This window comes from Tursiops truncatus, chromosome 15, assembly GCF_011762595.2.
Source record: "Tursiops truncatus isolate mTurTru1 chromosome 15, mTurTru1.mat.Y, whole genome shotgun sequence".
In the NCBI taxonomy this organism is placed as follows: Eukaryota; Metazoa; Chordata; class Mammalia; order Artiodactyla; family Delphinidae; genus Tursiops; species Tursiops truncatus.
Genome location: NC_047048.1, coordinates 39,441,716 through 39,457,171, shown reverse-complemented (window position 1 = coordinate 39,457,171; position 15,456 = coordinate 39,441,716). Strand labels below are relative to the sequence as shown.

Sequence of the window (15,456 nt, the reverse complement as noted above, 5' to 3'; positions counted from 1 at the left end):
AGAGGAGTTTCAGGGAAGAACTCCACATGGACTATTCATTTAAACCGTCAAATCATGGCCTTTCGTGATTCTCTGTTTGACTCTCTACAGATCTTTATAAAGCAGAGACGGGCCTTGATAGACTCTAGGGAATATCTTTTCAGGTGAGCAAAATACCTTACACTAAATGGAAATCAAGTGTAAGGTTAGAACTTCACTTACAATTTGATTTTTTGGTGTTGTCGTGAGTCTAGAGCACCACAATTTGTTTTGGTCAGAGTTTACTCCTGTAGGGTAGATATCCATTTAATGATCAACAGAGGTGCTGTATTTTAAAATTATTGTCTCGGGGCTTCCCTAGTGGCTCAGTGGTTAAGAATCTGCCTGCCAATGCAGGGGACACGGGTTCGAGCCCTGGTCTGGGAAGATCCCACATGCGGCAGAGCAACTAAGCCCGTGCGCCACAGCTACTGAGCCTGCGCTCTAGAGCCTGCAAGCCACAACCACTGAGTACGTGTGCCACAACTACTGAGCCTGCGCTCTAGAGCCCGCGTGCCACAACTACTGAAGCCCACGCGCCTAGAGCCCATGCTCCGCAACAAAGAGAAGCCGCAACAAAGAGAAGCCACCACAATGAGAAGCCCGCGCACCACAACGAAGAGTAGCCCCCACTCGCTGCAACTAGAGAAAGCCGGCGCACAGCAACGAAGACCCAACGCTAAAAAAAAAAATTTTTTTAATTTAAAAAATAAATAAATGAATTTTAAAAAAAAGATTGTCTCTATCCTTCTTTAGTTAATATTCAGAATGAAAACCATGCTAAGGGAAACAAGTTTATAGGAGCTCTTTATTCTGGTAGGCAAGGAATACTTTTGTTTTAGCTACTGATTGTAAACTTAAAAAAATCTCTGGCTGTCAAGATACAGTACAAAGTGTATTTAAAACACAAACTGCTTCCTTCGTTCCACTTCTAAGTCTCCTCCAAGCTCAGTTTTGTCATTAAATAAGACGAGCGCCCCTGTGACAGGCTAGGTCCCAGGAAGGGCAGATATTGTTCTTAGCATTCCAGCTCTCTCTGAGAGTGGATCGGAAACCCTCTAGTTTCAGGCTCCCAGATTCTTCTGGATCTTACACATCTAGTACTTGAAATGATCTTTGTTTCAAAGCACCAGTGTCATCAAAGGCTAATTCTGTACAGCTGGCCACAGAATTTATCTGGTTCTTAAAAACTGGATACTGAGCTGAATTTTATTTTACTGTTTATCTCAAAATAACCCTTGTGTTGGTTCTCCAAACCTGGTGTTTGAACTCAGGCCCCAGCAGAGCTTCCCTTTCCCTCGGTCCCCCGCTTTTGGCCTGGACACAGAAACTTTTAAGTGGCGCTACGAAGTGAAAATATGACAGTTGAGATCCTAAAAAGACCTATAGCTAACTTCTGTGTAACAATACATCAAGTAACCTATTGTTTTCTGTTGAGCTGAAGATTGGGACTGAAAGTGCTATTAGAACTGAGGACAATTATAATGGCTTCCTGCTTAGTTTAGACCTATTACACCATGAATTTTAGAACAGAATATGGAAAAAAATCTAAAACAGGATAAGGAAAGAAGAATGATAATCGCCCCCACCCCGCCCAATAAAGTGAATGGAGGGCAATGGATTCTTTTTAGTTTTAATTTTAGTTAAATAAGAATCCAGGGGAAAATTCTAGCAAATAATACAATTGAGCCACAGAGTGAAACTTGTAAGACTTTAACAAAGAAGAACCAGTGAAAATATTCCATTTAAGATGAGAGTAATTAATATTTATACACTAAAAAGATATCCTTGACAACAGCGTCATTTGGGTTTGAGGTAAGTACAGAGGCATAATCCTCTGAAAGAATATTGCGGACATAAAAAGGCATCAACAGTGTGTAGAAAAGGGATGTTCCACTGTGTCCCCCCCTCATGCCCCAAGTCTGCGTTCTCCCCTGCTATTCCTGCCTTCTTTTTCATTTCTTCTCAATGAAACTGCTGAGAAAACAGAAATGGTGACACTGGGTCATATATAAAAATTTCCCAATGAAGACCTTAATAAGTAACTTTAAAACAGGCATTTTAAAGCTCTAGCCGTTATCACAGTACTTGGTGAATATGAACATATTTGCTTCTTTTCCCGTGAATCATCAAGAGTCTTGAAAGCTTCAGAAGGTGGTCTTCCAGGAGTTCAAAGTATTTTACTTATGGAAGAATGGATTTCACTACTAACCTTACCTGTTTCATGTCCTGTTGCCTACTCTACCAATGTAAATTTAGTCTTCATAGATTGAAAAAATTTTTTTCGTAGCAGCAAGTTTTTATCTTGAGGTTTGCTTTCAAGGGAATTTGATGTGCCATCAGGAATCAAATTATTTGTTCCCAAAGTAACTTCATTTGCAAAATGTCAGTAAAGTTCATAGCTCTCTATTAAAATTCGAGCCACTCTGTCATGTAAATACAGTTAGATGGTGAAATCTCACCACCTTCATGGCAGTCGTCAAAAACCTTTAAAAAAGAAAAAAGGTTATATTCAAACTGAAGTTTTAAAATTATTACATTATAGGTAATGTCTTAAATATCAACTACAACAAAATTCTAACAAAATATCCAAGATCCAACCATTTATTTAAAGCAATATTAAAAACAAAACTTTCGAAGTGAAAGAGGTTAGGACTGTAAATAAGAACATACTGGAACAGGACCTGCTCTGTGATCATAGAGTGAGTGAGAGACCTTTCACTGTAGCACTAAGCCGACCATATCCACCTACCCACTGGGCAGAAGGCAGGTAACAAGAGACCAGGAAGGGAGATATATACACACGAATGACTTAATCTTAACTAACCAAATGTTTCATGTCGAGCCACCTTCCTTTTTGTGAAGGGTGCTAAATAGAATTCCCAACGGGTTAGCCTTTTTTCTAGGAGTTGAAACCAGGGCATAGAGAGCTTAGGCATGTAGACAATAAAACACGGACTAACAGCCCAAGGATATAAATGCCACAAGGGCTGGCACGGTGCCTGCAGCACACAGGTGGCTTTCAGAGACTATCTGGGAACAAAAGAATGAAGAGTGTGGGGCGGGCCTCGAGGGAAAGCACATCACCTCTGGGTGTGAGTCCTGGTTGTTGTGTCTCAGCTGAATGCTTAGGTCGCCCTCAGCCTGAGTTCCCTCACACTTAAAGGGAAGTAACATCACTAGCTCCAAGGGACGTAAGGAGGATTAAATGAGACCACAGAAATCTTCAAGAACATGTCTGGCCCATAGTAGGTTCTCAACAAATCTCATTTCCCTCCCTACTGAGGTGAAATGATTAGCCCTCATCAAAAATCGTCCATCTGGGGACTTCCCTGGCAGTCCAGTGGTCAAGACTCCACGCTTCCACTGCAGGGGGTGCAGGTTCGACCCCTGGTCAGGGAACTAAGATCCCACATGCCGTGCAGTGCAGCCAAAAAGAAAAAAAATGTCCATTTTGGGGCCAAGAGCAGAAAACAAATTTCCTTAACATGGTTATTCTAAGAAAGAATACAAGGTGATGATTTGTTCGTTGAAGCTCTGTCATCAAGGTTCCATGGAGGCTTCCACAGTTCTTGGTCAACCCTGAGTTTGAGAAAACTAGGGTATGCTTGATATGCATTATGTGGCATCTGCACTCGGTGGCAGTGAAGTGTAAAGGGAAGCCATTGTAACTCACCGGGCAGAGTCCGCAGGGGGCCCGGACCAATCCCGTGGGCGGGATGATCGGATTGACTGCCCTGTACAGTTTCATGTGTCCGTCCACACTGCCTACGGTGCCTTCTTTTGCAGCGATGATAGTCATCTCCACTTTCCCATCATAAATGAGTGTATTTAAGATGGTCTCAATGTCCTCCATGGACAACTCTACCTACAAAAGGGATACGTTAGAAAGGACCCAAAAAGGACAAGGAGACATCATTTTGGAGGGTGTTAGAAAACATAAAAGGCCACAATTCCTTGGTGAAATGGGGAAGGATTATGCTGGAGAGTAAATGGAGGCATAAAGAGGCTGAACAATGGCCGAAGTGAGCACAGACCCTCAAATGCCAGGGGCAGGGCTCTGAGCTCGCACTGAGCTTGACACTTGCTGATGTCTTCACCCTCCCAAGGAAAATCTAGACATCTTGTAACATTCTTTGGCAAGAATTTGATGGAGGGTTATAAAATGCTTGAGCAGAAAGGTATTTTAGACATCAAATAGTCCAAATTCCTGTTTTTTTATGAAAGAGAGATCTGGAGCCCAGGAAATGAAAATTTGTCCAAGCAGCCACTTCAGCTTCTTCTCTGATGATGAAGAGTATCAAGCACAGTGTGTCTGTACAGATCTTCAGAGAATGTGCTGACAATGCCACTAACATCTCATAAGTAGGAAAATACCAGTAAACGACAACTGCTATGATGATGGATGTCTGGCACATATATGGAAACGTCCCCAAGAGAATCAAGAACTTGTCAGAACAGACTTTTGAATCTGGTAGTGAAATGCACTGCCAGGCCTCCACTCTGCTGCTCTGTAGCCCAAGCTCAGGTACATACAGTTCAGAAAGTGCCCGACGGCAATGACCGCCATTGCCTGACTGCCTTAGGACAGTACTTCCTCAAAGTGGGTTCTGCAGAATGTACATGGGTATCACCAGAAAAAAGGGTCTGGGTCAGCTGTGTTTGCAATACATTGTAAACTATATCCCTATGATGAAGAATAAGTTTTTAGAAATAAGATGAAAATTAGAAACCGAGTTCCAACCTTACTGATCCCCAATTCACAGATATACTTCCACACTTCATGTGATGAAGCAAATGAACTATTTCTTTGTATCATTGGATTCTGTTTGCTTTCTCGTGCTGTTTCTGCCTATAAGGGTAGAAACATAAATTTCAGGAAGAATTCTGGTGCCTTCTGAATACAATTCATAGTGAGAACAACAACAGGACATATTTTGTTTAGTAAAAATGACCAATTTCAATGTTTTCAATTCCTGTAAGATATGATACACAAGATTAAACATTCCTTATGAAGAAACTTAAAAAAACTATACTTGGAGTGATGTTTCCTCAATTATGCCTCACCTTGGTTTGCAGGAATTTAAAACACTGTTGGTTAAGCACCTCTACAAATTCAGATTCAAAATCCTGGTCACTGTACCAGGCTCCACCGGTCACAGAGCGGTCTGGCTGCAGGTTATAGAGCATGTACACCTTCTTTTTTGAGGCCTAGGAAAAAACACGCACAGTAGATGGTTAGAGGTAACAAAATAGTCTTCCAAAACTAAGACTTAAAAACCCCCAAAGCTTCATATTTCAGAGCAGTTTGGGATTTACAGAATTATTGTGAAGATGGGACCTTGTGCTCAGCTTCCTCTAGTACTAACACCTGACATTACCAGAGTACATCTGTTATAGCTAATGAAACAATATTGATAGGTCAATATTAATTATAAAGTCTACACTTTATTCAGATTCCCTTCGTTTTTCCCTAATGTCCTTTTAATGGTCCAGGATCCTATCCAGAATTCCATATTATTACAAATTTATTATACATGAGGCAGACTTTGGTTGTGACAGTTTCTCAGACTTTCCTTGTTATTGGTGAATTTGCCATTTTTTAGAATTACTGGCAAAAAATTCTGTAGGAAGTCCCTTAATTGGGATTTGTCCGAGTAGACTGGAAAAAAGACCACAGAGGTAAAGTGCACTTCTCATCATGTCATATCAAGAGTACTTGATCATCACTAAATGATGATTGATTGTCATCAATATAACTTATCAGCCTTGACATTATAAATCCATCACCTGGTTTGAGGTAGTGTTTCTCAGTTTTCTCCACTGTAAAGTTACCTTTTTGTCCTGACCTTTCCATATGTGGAAGGAAGCCACCACGCACAGTCCACACTTAAAGACTGGGAGTTCGCTCTACTTCCTTGAGGATGAAGAGTCTACACAAATTATTTGGAATTCTTCTGCATGAAGACTTCTCTATTCTCGCCCATTGATTTATTTATTCAAACATTTATATTAGTATGTTCTCATGAATATTTATTTTATACTTTGGGTTACAATCTAATACTACTTTAGTCTGAAACTTTGAAAACATCATGCTAAGTGAAAGAAGCCAGACACTAAAGACCACATATTGGTAGTTCCCTGGCAGTCCAGTGGTTAGGACTCGGTGCTGTCACTGTCTTGGCCCAGGTTCAATCCCTGGTCAGGGAACTAAGATCCCACAAGCCACACGGCATGGCCAAAAAAACCCAAAACAAAACAAAACACAGCAACATTAAAAAGATATAATTTAAAAAATTAGAACAGTGTGGTGACTGCAGAACTCTGTGAATATACTAAAACCCACTGAATTAAATCTCAATAAAGCTGCTACTAAAAATAAAGATGTACAGCATGATTGGCAAAATGAAGCTAGGCATGGGTACATGGGGATTCATTTTGTTATTTTCTATACTTTTGTACATATTTGAAATTATCCAATAAAAATGTGGAAGAGAAATAATATTCTAAATGAGGGAGTGGTAGGACATAAATACCATTGATAAATAAAACCACTGATGACTATCAAATTTTTATTTGCTGAATTTTGTGTTCAAGCACACTTTAATCTAGGAGCACCCCAGCTCCTCTGATGCCTCAATCAGTGAAGTCAGCAATGTGTCTCCTGGAGCCAGCTCTGGATCCTGGAGCCCCTGGAGGATGTGACGGGGTGGCTGGCAAGAGGAGGAGGAGAAATCCCATGTGCTGGAACAGATGCTCCACCAGGGCCAGGGCAGAGAACTTTCTGTGACCTGCTCACTGATGTATTCCAAGCCCCCAGAACAGTGCCCAGCACACAGCAAATGCATGACGGGTATTTGTGGAATGGGTAATCTCATACACCAGGTTGAAATAAATTATCTTACATACCACAAAATCCAGGAAAAATGTTCGTGATCCCCCAAATTCTTTACTGAAGCGAGTAAGTAGTTTTAGATTTTTGAGTGGGTAAGACTCTAAGAGTTAACTGGCAGTGACATATCTAAAGCAGCATCTCCAAACCATCCGATATGAGCTAAAATTTAAAAAATCTTTTTTGACCAGTTGTTTTAAATCATGACATAGCTTAAAGAATAAAAACCTGAAATATACTTGGAGTAATATATGTACAGAGAACATCCAGGGGAAGAAAAGAGATGGTTACTCACTGCCACAGACTTAACAGCTTTAATTAGCTTTTTACTTTCCAGATTCTTTAGAATTTTGTTAATTTCTGTTAATGGCAAGTTGCTTTTGTATCGGATATCTCTGCTCCATATTCCTATAAGAAAGTAAAGTAAAATAAGTTGAACACTATAGGATATGTGTTTCTTTTCCCATTGCCTATATCTCATTATAAATCTAGCAAAATATGTATATATTCCTAGAGCATAGCTATAGGAAAAATGAATTAGACGTAAGAGTCTCAGATAAAGTAACAAAAACATGCAAAACAATACATAAGTTATATGTTCTATTTTCTAACCGGAAATTTCTTGGAATGCCAGTGTGGCACCTTTTAAAAAACATATGAAAAGGACATTTTTGTAATGGAAGAAAAATCTTGAATGTCACTGAATTAACATATATTACCTTTTCCATGCCCCCCTACATCCCAACCTCTTTTTTTCTTTAAATATCACTTTAGATTGTATATGTGAAAAACAACCTTAAGTTTGGGTCTGGGTTGGCTGCCACCCTTGATGAGAGCAAATAACACTTTATGAGAGCATCTGTGTGCATGTATGTCCATTATTTATACAGCACTATATTTGGAAAATAGAAAGATTACAGTTCCCATAGTCACTAAAAGCCTGTGCAGAAAGCTATGATTTTTCTTTCAAAGAAGGAAATATGTGTTATATGTATAAAAGGAATTTATGTTAAAACATTTTGCTGTATTTTCTTCCCAACGTGAAGGCATAATAAGATAGGAAGATTTTTTTAAAATAGAGAATGACTTCATCATATTTATTTTTAAAATTTTAATTTAACTTCCCAACACATATAAAAATTATATGACTTCAGATTATATCGTAATTGTTAAAGCTAATATCAATGACTCAAACAGATCTTAAATTGTAATAACAGCAATTTCGATAAAGTTCTTTAAGGGCAACAGGAGAGGAACTAAATAGCTCTTGAGGGAGCTACACCAGACACTGCCACACTGCACTAGGCGTCCCTCGGATTTTTGCAAAAACCAGAGATGTTATTATCCACCATTTACAGATAAGAGGAAGAAACGAAACCTTCCAAAATTTAGCAAGTAAGGATTAAAAAAAAAAACTCTTAAGTTTTAATTTATTTATTTTGAATAGATAATATATTCATATGGTCCACATTCAGAAGTCTCTTTCCATCCCTGCCCACAGCCATCTCATTCCTATCTCCCTGAGGCAACAACAGTGTCACTCCTGGGTGTCCTTCAAATGTATGTACATTATATATTGTTATATATATATGTGTGTGTGTTATATTTTCTTCTTTTAACAAACGGCAGCATACTGAACTGACTGATCCATATCCTGGGAAGCCAGGATCTCAGTCCCCACTATCTGGTCCTAGAGACAATGTTGTTTCTGCTGTTCCTCTACATGCTTACCTTTATTTCCTGCATCCTCTATGATTTGATATACTAGTTTTTCCTGGTTATCTGATCCTTTCATTTTACTGCAGGGAAATAAAGGAGAATTAAAAAGGCAAAGAGGTACAGGATAATCTAATAATCTACAAGACTACTGAAACGAATGAGCAGACAAGGTCATCACATTGACTTATTTACCAAAAGAAGGGCTTACCTTAAAAAGAATGAGACAGGGCTGTATGTACCAAATGAAAAGATGTCCAAGATATAGTAAGTGAAAAAAAACAAGTTGCAAAACAGTATGGATATCATGATCCCATTTTTGTTAAAATAAGAAAAAAAAAGAGAGAGAGATTATATATAAATATATGGTATATAAATATATAATCATCTATATGTATTTATATATACCTATAAGAAAGGATATATGCCAAAATATTAACAGCAGCTATCTCTGGGAAATGGAACGCATATGGGAGGTGAGATGATACACGGGCCAGGTTTACATGATGCAATTCTGTACTGGCTTTTTTTCCCCAAACATATATTACTTTTATCATATTAAAATTTTCTTAAAATAAAAAATTAGGTGCTTACCCAGCATTCTGAGACTCCTTTATTCTATACAGAAGGCCTGTATTGCTCCTTAAGAGATCCAGCTGACCCTAAAGTTGTTTTTTTTAAAAAAGAAAATAACAGTGAATTATTTTGGAGATATATCAAATCCAATGACAAACATTAATGCATTCTTCAATATTTTACACGGACTAAAATAGCCTACCTCCCATAGTTGCCAGTTCTTCACTTGAGTACTTAAGTTTTTTCCTACATGTCACATGTGATGTACTTTTTAAAACTTAACTCTTTATCTCGCCATTTCCCCAAATATTAATACCTAACAATTTTCTACATGTTAGATCCTGGCTTGGTTATATGATCAATGTGTAAAGAATTTTAAACAAGCAGCTTTAGAATAATAAATAAAAATCCATATTTAATTCAAATAAATTCAATAAATATATATAAATATAGTAAAATGTAATTTGTCTAAAACAGTTCAAATAAAGGCTATTCATGCAAAAATATTCTATGATACAATGAGTAAATGAAATTTACAATGTTAATAGTAACATTTACTGACATGTGTGATTTCTGTAGTGTTACATGAAAATTAGGCAGAAAGGTCAACCAATGAATAAAAGGCCTGTGGTAGTTCTGTTTTTATACAAGTCACAAGTAAAACAAAGCATGTGTGTCACGCTTCTGCATTTCCTTGGGTCTGAACTTAGGAGAACCCAGATGGCTGTTACCACTGGGCTTCCAGCAGTTCAGGGAAGCACGGCTAAGAGAGGCCCCATTCCCACGAGTTAAGGCTGGGCAGACCCATGACTTGGAATTAGGTTGATATATGGATAAACAGCAATACTTTCCCTTCCTCCCTCAAACCACAAAGCCCAATTTGGAGGCTCCATTCAGTTGTTCATCTCAGCCTATGAACATTTACTGAACACTTGTACTGTGATATATGTTTGGGGGGGACAAACATGGATTCTGAAAGAGAATTGCACAGCTGACTTCAATACCATCGGGTTGGCATTAAGACAGAGCTAAGTAAAGGGTGGGACGGCCTCTCAGAGAAGCAGCTTTGGCCCAGCCTGGGGGGTCAGTGAGGATCCCTGGAGTCGATAGCAGAGATGAGTCTTGAGAATAATGAGGAGTCAGTCTGTGAGGAAAGGGAAAAAGGGCCTGCTAAGCAGGGAAGACAGCATGAGCAAAGGAACTGAGGCATGAAACAGCGTGATTTGCTAGGGAACCAAAAACCATCTGTTCCTTCTGAAAACTAACTTTTGAGTTGGAGGGGTGGAGGGAGATGAGGTGGGTGCAGAAGGGAGGGGCTCAGTGTGGTAAACCCAGGAGTGTGGACTTGAATCTCTAGAGTTGAGAGAAGAGTTTTTGGTGGGAAAGTGACTTGGTCAAATCTGTATTTAAGACAGAGCAGGCTGGTTGCTCTGAGGCACATGGAGCCAGGAAAGCCCGTTAAGATGCACTGTAATAGTCCAAGTAAAAGCCAAGAGCCTGAAGACATACAGGGGTAGTAGGAATGGAAACAGTGGAACAGATTTGAGAATTGTTTAAGAGGTAAAATCAGCAACACTCATGGTTTATTAGTAATTACTCCCTTGCTTAAAATTCTTCAGTAGCTCTACCACTGCCTACAGCCTGTAGCCGACAGAACTGGCAATAGGTGGGGTTGCAGAGGTGGTGAAAGAGAGTGAGGTGCTGAGCATAATTTTCAGACAGAAAGAAAAGGCTAAAAGGGAGGGTCCAAGAACAAAAACATTTTTAATTGCCACACTTCCCAGCATGCCTTGCTCTATCCATCCTGGAGTTGAAGACCTTCACAATGGTGAATTGACCAGAAAAAACCAACACTCGTTTTTTCCTTTGGCTAGAACAGTGTTCAGCAATCTGGTGCACTGCTTTTCTTTTGAACTGAAGTATAGTTGAGTTACAATATTATATAAGTTTCAGGTGTACAACATAGTGATCTCATATTTATAGATTATACTCCATTTAAAGTTATTATAAAATATTGATTATATTCCCTGTGCTGTACAATATATCCTTGTAGCCAATTTATTTTATACATAGTAGGTTGTACCTCTTAATCCCATACCCTTATCTTGCCCCTCCCTCTCCCTACTGGTAACCACTAGTTTGTTTTCTATATCTGTGAGTCTGTTTTGTTATATTCATTCCTTTGTTTACTTTTTAGATCCCACATATAAGTGATATCATATGTGTATTTGTCTTTCTCTGACTTACTTCACTTAGTATGATAATCTTTAGGTCCAACCATGTTGCTGCAAAGGGCATCATTTTGTTCTTATTTATGGCTGAGTAATATTCCATTGTATATATGTACCACATCTTCTTTATCCATTCATCTGTTGATGGACACTTAGGTTGCTTCCATATCTTGGTTATTGTAAATAATGCTGCTATGAACATTTGGGTGCATATATCTTTTTGAATTAGTATTTTCATTTTCTTTGGATATATACCCAGGAGTAGAATTGCTGGATCATATGCTAGCTCTATTTTTAGTATTTTGAGGAACCTCCATACTGTTTTCCACAGTGGTGGCACCAATTTACATTCCCACCAACAGTGTACAAGGATTCCCTTTTCTCCACATCCTCACCAACATTTGTTGTTTGTGGTCTTTTTTATGATAGTCACTCTGACAGGTGTGAGTGATATCTCATTGTTGTTTTGATTTGCATTTCTCTAAAAATGTTGCTACAATTTATGTCAGTGTTCTGCCTGTGTTTTCTTCCAGGAGTTTTACAGTTTCCAGTCTTACAGTTAAGTCTTTAATCCTTTTTGAGTTTATTTTTATATATGTGTGAGAAAAAGTCCTAATTTCATTTTTTACATGTAGCTGTCCATTTTTCCTAGCACCACTTGTTGAAGAGACTCTTTTCCCCATTGTATACTGTTGATTCCTTCATCTTAAATTAATTGACCGTAAGTGGATGGGTTTATTTCTGGGCTTTCTATTCTGTTCCATTGATCTATGTATCTCTTTTTGTGCCAGAACTATACCGTTTTGATTACTGTGGCTTTGTAGTATAGTCTGAAGTCAGGAAGCATGACACCTCCAGCTTTGTTCTTTTTCTCTCAAGATTGCTTTGGCTATTTGGGCTCTTTTGTGGCTACCCATACATTTTCGTATTATTTATTTTAGTTCTGTGAAAAATGTCCTGGGTATTTTGATAAGGATCACATTAGATCTGTAGATTGCTTTGGATAATATGGACATTTAAACAATATTAATATAGTCTTTACTTTTTATTTATTTATTTTATGGCTGCACCACGCAGCATGCAGGATCTTAGATCCCCAATCAGGAACTGAACCCACGCCCCCTGAAGTGGAAGTGTGTATTCTTAACCACTGGACCACCAGGGAAGTCCCCATTTTAACAATATTAATTCCTCCAGTCCAAAAACATTGGATATCTTTCTATTTCTTTGTAGCACCTTCAATTTCCTTCATCAGTGTTTTATAATTTTCAAAGTTAGGTCTTTCACCTCCTTGGTTAAGTTTATTCCTAGGTATTTTATTCCTTTTGTGTGATTTTTAAACAAGATTGTTTTCTTGCTTCCTCTGATAGTTCATTATTAGTGTATAGAAAAGCAACAGATTTCTGTGTATTAATCTTGACCCTGCAACTTTACTGAATTCATTTATTAGTTCTAATAGTTTTTTTTTTTTTTTTTTTTTTCCTAATAGTTTTTTGATTGAGATTTTAGGGTTTTCTATATATAGTATCATGTCATCTGCAAATAAGGACAGTTTTATTTCTTCCCTTCCCATTTGTATGCCTGGGCTCTGGCAGTGAAAGCACCAAGTCCTAACCACTGGACTGCCAGGGAATTCCCTTCTTCCTGATTTTAGAGGAAAGGCTTTCAGCTTTTCACCACTGAATATGATGTTAGCTATGGGTCTGTCATAAATGGCTTTTATTATGTTGAAATATGTTCCCTCTATACCAACTGTGCTAAGAGTTTTTATCATGAATGGATGTTGAATTTTGCCAAATGCTTTTTCTGTGTCAATTGAGAAGATCATGTGAATTTTATCCTTCCTTTTGTTACTGTGGTGTATTACACTGATTGATTTCTGCATATTGAACCATTTTTGCCTTCCTGTAATAAATCCCATTTGGTCATGGTATATGATCCTTTTTGCATACTGTTGAATTTGGTTTGCTAATATTTTGTTGAGGATTTCTACATGTATATTCATCGGAGACACTGGCCTCTAATTTTCTTTTTTTGGTAGCATCTTTGTCTAGTTTTGGTATCAGAGTAATGGGAGCCTCATAGAACGAATTTGGGAGTGTTTCCCTCTTCAATTTTTTCGAAGTGTTTGAGAAGGACTAGTATTTGCTCTTCTTTATATGTTTGCCAGAACTCCCCTGTGAAGCCATCCAGTCCAGGACTTTTGTTTGCTGGGAGTTTTTTGATTACTAATTCCATTTTACTACTAGTGACTGGACTGTTCAGATTGTCTATTTCTTCCTGATCATCACATGTTTATTCCTTAACTGTTTATTGTAGCTATAGTTGATTTTTCCATTTTTTGTCTTTTAATCTTCATACTAGCTTATTTAAGTGTTTGATCCAAAGCCTTTACTATGTATTTGCCTTTACTAGCAGTAAAAAGCAAACAGAAGGTGTGAATAGACTATGCCCATAGGTAGCTGTGTGCCATTATGTAGCTTAGTGACAATTAGGTTACTAAATATAACAGTTAAAATACAAGTATTTCATTTGTCTTGTAAAATGCATATTACTTCTTCTTTCCTTAATTCAGGCAGTCTGAGCTGTTTCCTGGTTTGGAGTCTTATCAGTCACAACCTAACACACTTTTGAGAATGGTTTCGTGACTACATAACAGGAAGTAATGACAATCACAACATTTAAGTAATTACATGAACTAGTTGGATTCACCTTACCATGGACAACAGTCTATTGATGGCCACTGCCCGCTGCTGGGCTTCTATATGCGGCATTTCATTCTGAATTACTTGGTCTGTGATTCCATGAGGGAACTGGTGACATAATTCTATAATCCTAGGAACAAAGGCATTAATGATATTCATGTTTCTACCTATCTCAAGAGGTGGTAGGGGAAAAAAATACAAGAAGAACAGTTTGGAATTGTGCCTTTTTTCACATCTGATAGATAATCTAGGTTTCTACAATGGTTCTGATTCAAAGCATATTAAAAATGAGGACGATGCTTTTGAAATACACGTTTACATTTTTATTGTATTTAAGAGAAGCATTTCTTTTCCTTATTCACATGAACTTTAAATTAGAACAAAAGTCAAATGAAAACACAGAAAGACTAATTAAAGCTGAGGCTTCAGTTTTCTCAGACGGTACAAGTATGACAAAGGGAAGATACAGTGCCTTGGATAGCCATAAGTCTGTGAGCAGGAGGTAAATCAAACACTTCTGGTGGGAAGTCAAAATCTGTTATGACAATTCACCACAACTGGGACCTGCTTTTAGAATTATCTCTAAGAAACAAAAATAAACCCGAATTTTCATCTTGCCCTAGGATCATCATACGTGTTATTCATAATAGTTTTAAAAAGTTGGGGTCCTTTAAAACTATGTGGTAACCTAAAAATTGCAGTGCACGGTAGAATACATAAAATCGGCATAGGCTTTGGGCGCCCTAAAATCTTCACTTATATACTGCACTAAAACCATCTGACTTGTGTTGCTTCATAACAGAAAACTGCACCCTAACTTCGGCTAAACGTTCTGCCACGGGAATTCCCTTATTGACAAGGGCGATCCAGGATCAGAACGTGTATCCACAAGTACTATGGGGAAAACGCCGAGTCTTCACTCTGAGCATGGATCACCTTAATGTGGGAAAGAGGCGCATCAGTAGAGCTTCCCGAACAGCACCAGGGAAAGGTCAGCTACACAATTTTGCAAACTGTCCGACTCGTTTCGAAATTAAGAGTTCTGTTTTCCGGGGATGGGAGGAGGGTTCCAACACCCGCGATCCCCTCCCTGCGCGTCCACTGAACTTGCGAGGGTCCCGGAGACGGGGTCCAGCGCCTCGCGGGGCCTCCCGAGCCGGGAAACAATTCTCACTCACTGATTTACCTGTTTTCGATTTCGACCGGATCCGCGTCGGGCGGCTGCACTTTCACCTTCACCTCGGCCATGAGGGCGCTGGTCCCGGTCCCTGGGGGAAGAGACGGTCCGGAAAGCCGGACAGCAAGCGGGGGAACCCTG

The 15,456-nt window shown here is 38.7% G+C and overlaps 2 protein-coding genes across 6 annotated transcripts in view; one reads left to right on the top strand and one right to left on the bottom strand.

The window, feature by feature from the left end:
- RBBP9 (RB binding protein 9, serine hydrolase) overlaps nucleotides 1-1,499 on the top strand; it is an 18,669-nt gene extending 17,170 nt beyond the window's left edge. For 2 of the 3 annotated variants that reach the window (XM_073792612.1, XM_073792614.1), the window contains one exon: nucleotides 376-1,499. In XM_073792612.1, coding sequence (XP_073648713.1) covers nucleotides 376-466 — 91 coding nt within the window. In that variant the 3' untranslated portion in view covers nucleotides 467-1,499. Of the gene's footprint in view, nucleotides 1-340 lie in introns of all 3 variants that reach the window. The other variant, XM_073792613.1, reaches the window with a different exon arrangement.
- Nucleotides 1-15,456, bottom strand: part of POLR3F (RNA polymerase III subunit F) — a 16,109-nt gene extending 653 nt beyond the window's left edge. Inside the window, exons 1-9 of one of the 3 annotated variants that reach the window (XR_012326188.1) lie at nucleotides 15,325-15,456; nucleotides 14,151-14,268; nucleotides 9,221-9,288; nucleotides 8,642-8,709; nucleotides 7,206-7,318; nucleotides 5,086-5,229; nucleotides 4,763-4,870; nucleotides 3,695-3,886; nucleotides 2,236-2,505 (exon numbers count right to left, since the gene is read on the bottom strand). Coding sequence is in view for 2 of the 3 variants with exons in the window: in XM_004320226.4 (XP_004320274.3) it covers nucleotides 2,428-2,505; nucleotides 3,695-3,886; nucleotides 4,763-4,870; nucleotides 5,086-5,229; nucleotides 7,206-7,318; nucleotides 8,642-8,709; nucleotides 9,221-9,288; nucleotides 14,151-14,268; nucleotides 15,325-15,386 (951 nt within the window). In the remaining variant the exon portion in view is untranslated. Of the gene's footprint in view, nucleotides 1-1,715; nucleotides 2,506-3,694; nucleotides 3,887-4,762; nucleotides 4,871-5,085; nucleotides 5,230-7,205; nucleotides 7,319-8,641; nucleotides 8,710-9,220; nucleotides 9,289-14,150; nucleotides 14,269-15,324 lie in introns of those variants that run through there. The other 2 variants (XM_004320226.4, XM_073792616.1) reach the window with 2 other exon arrangements.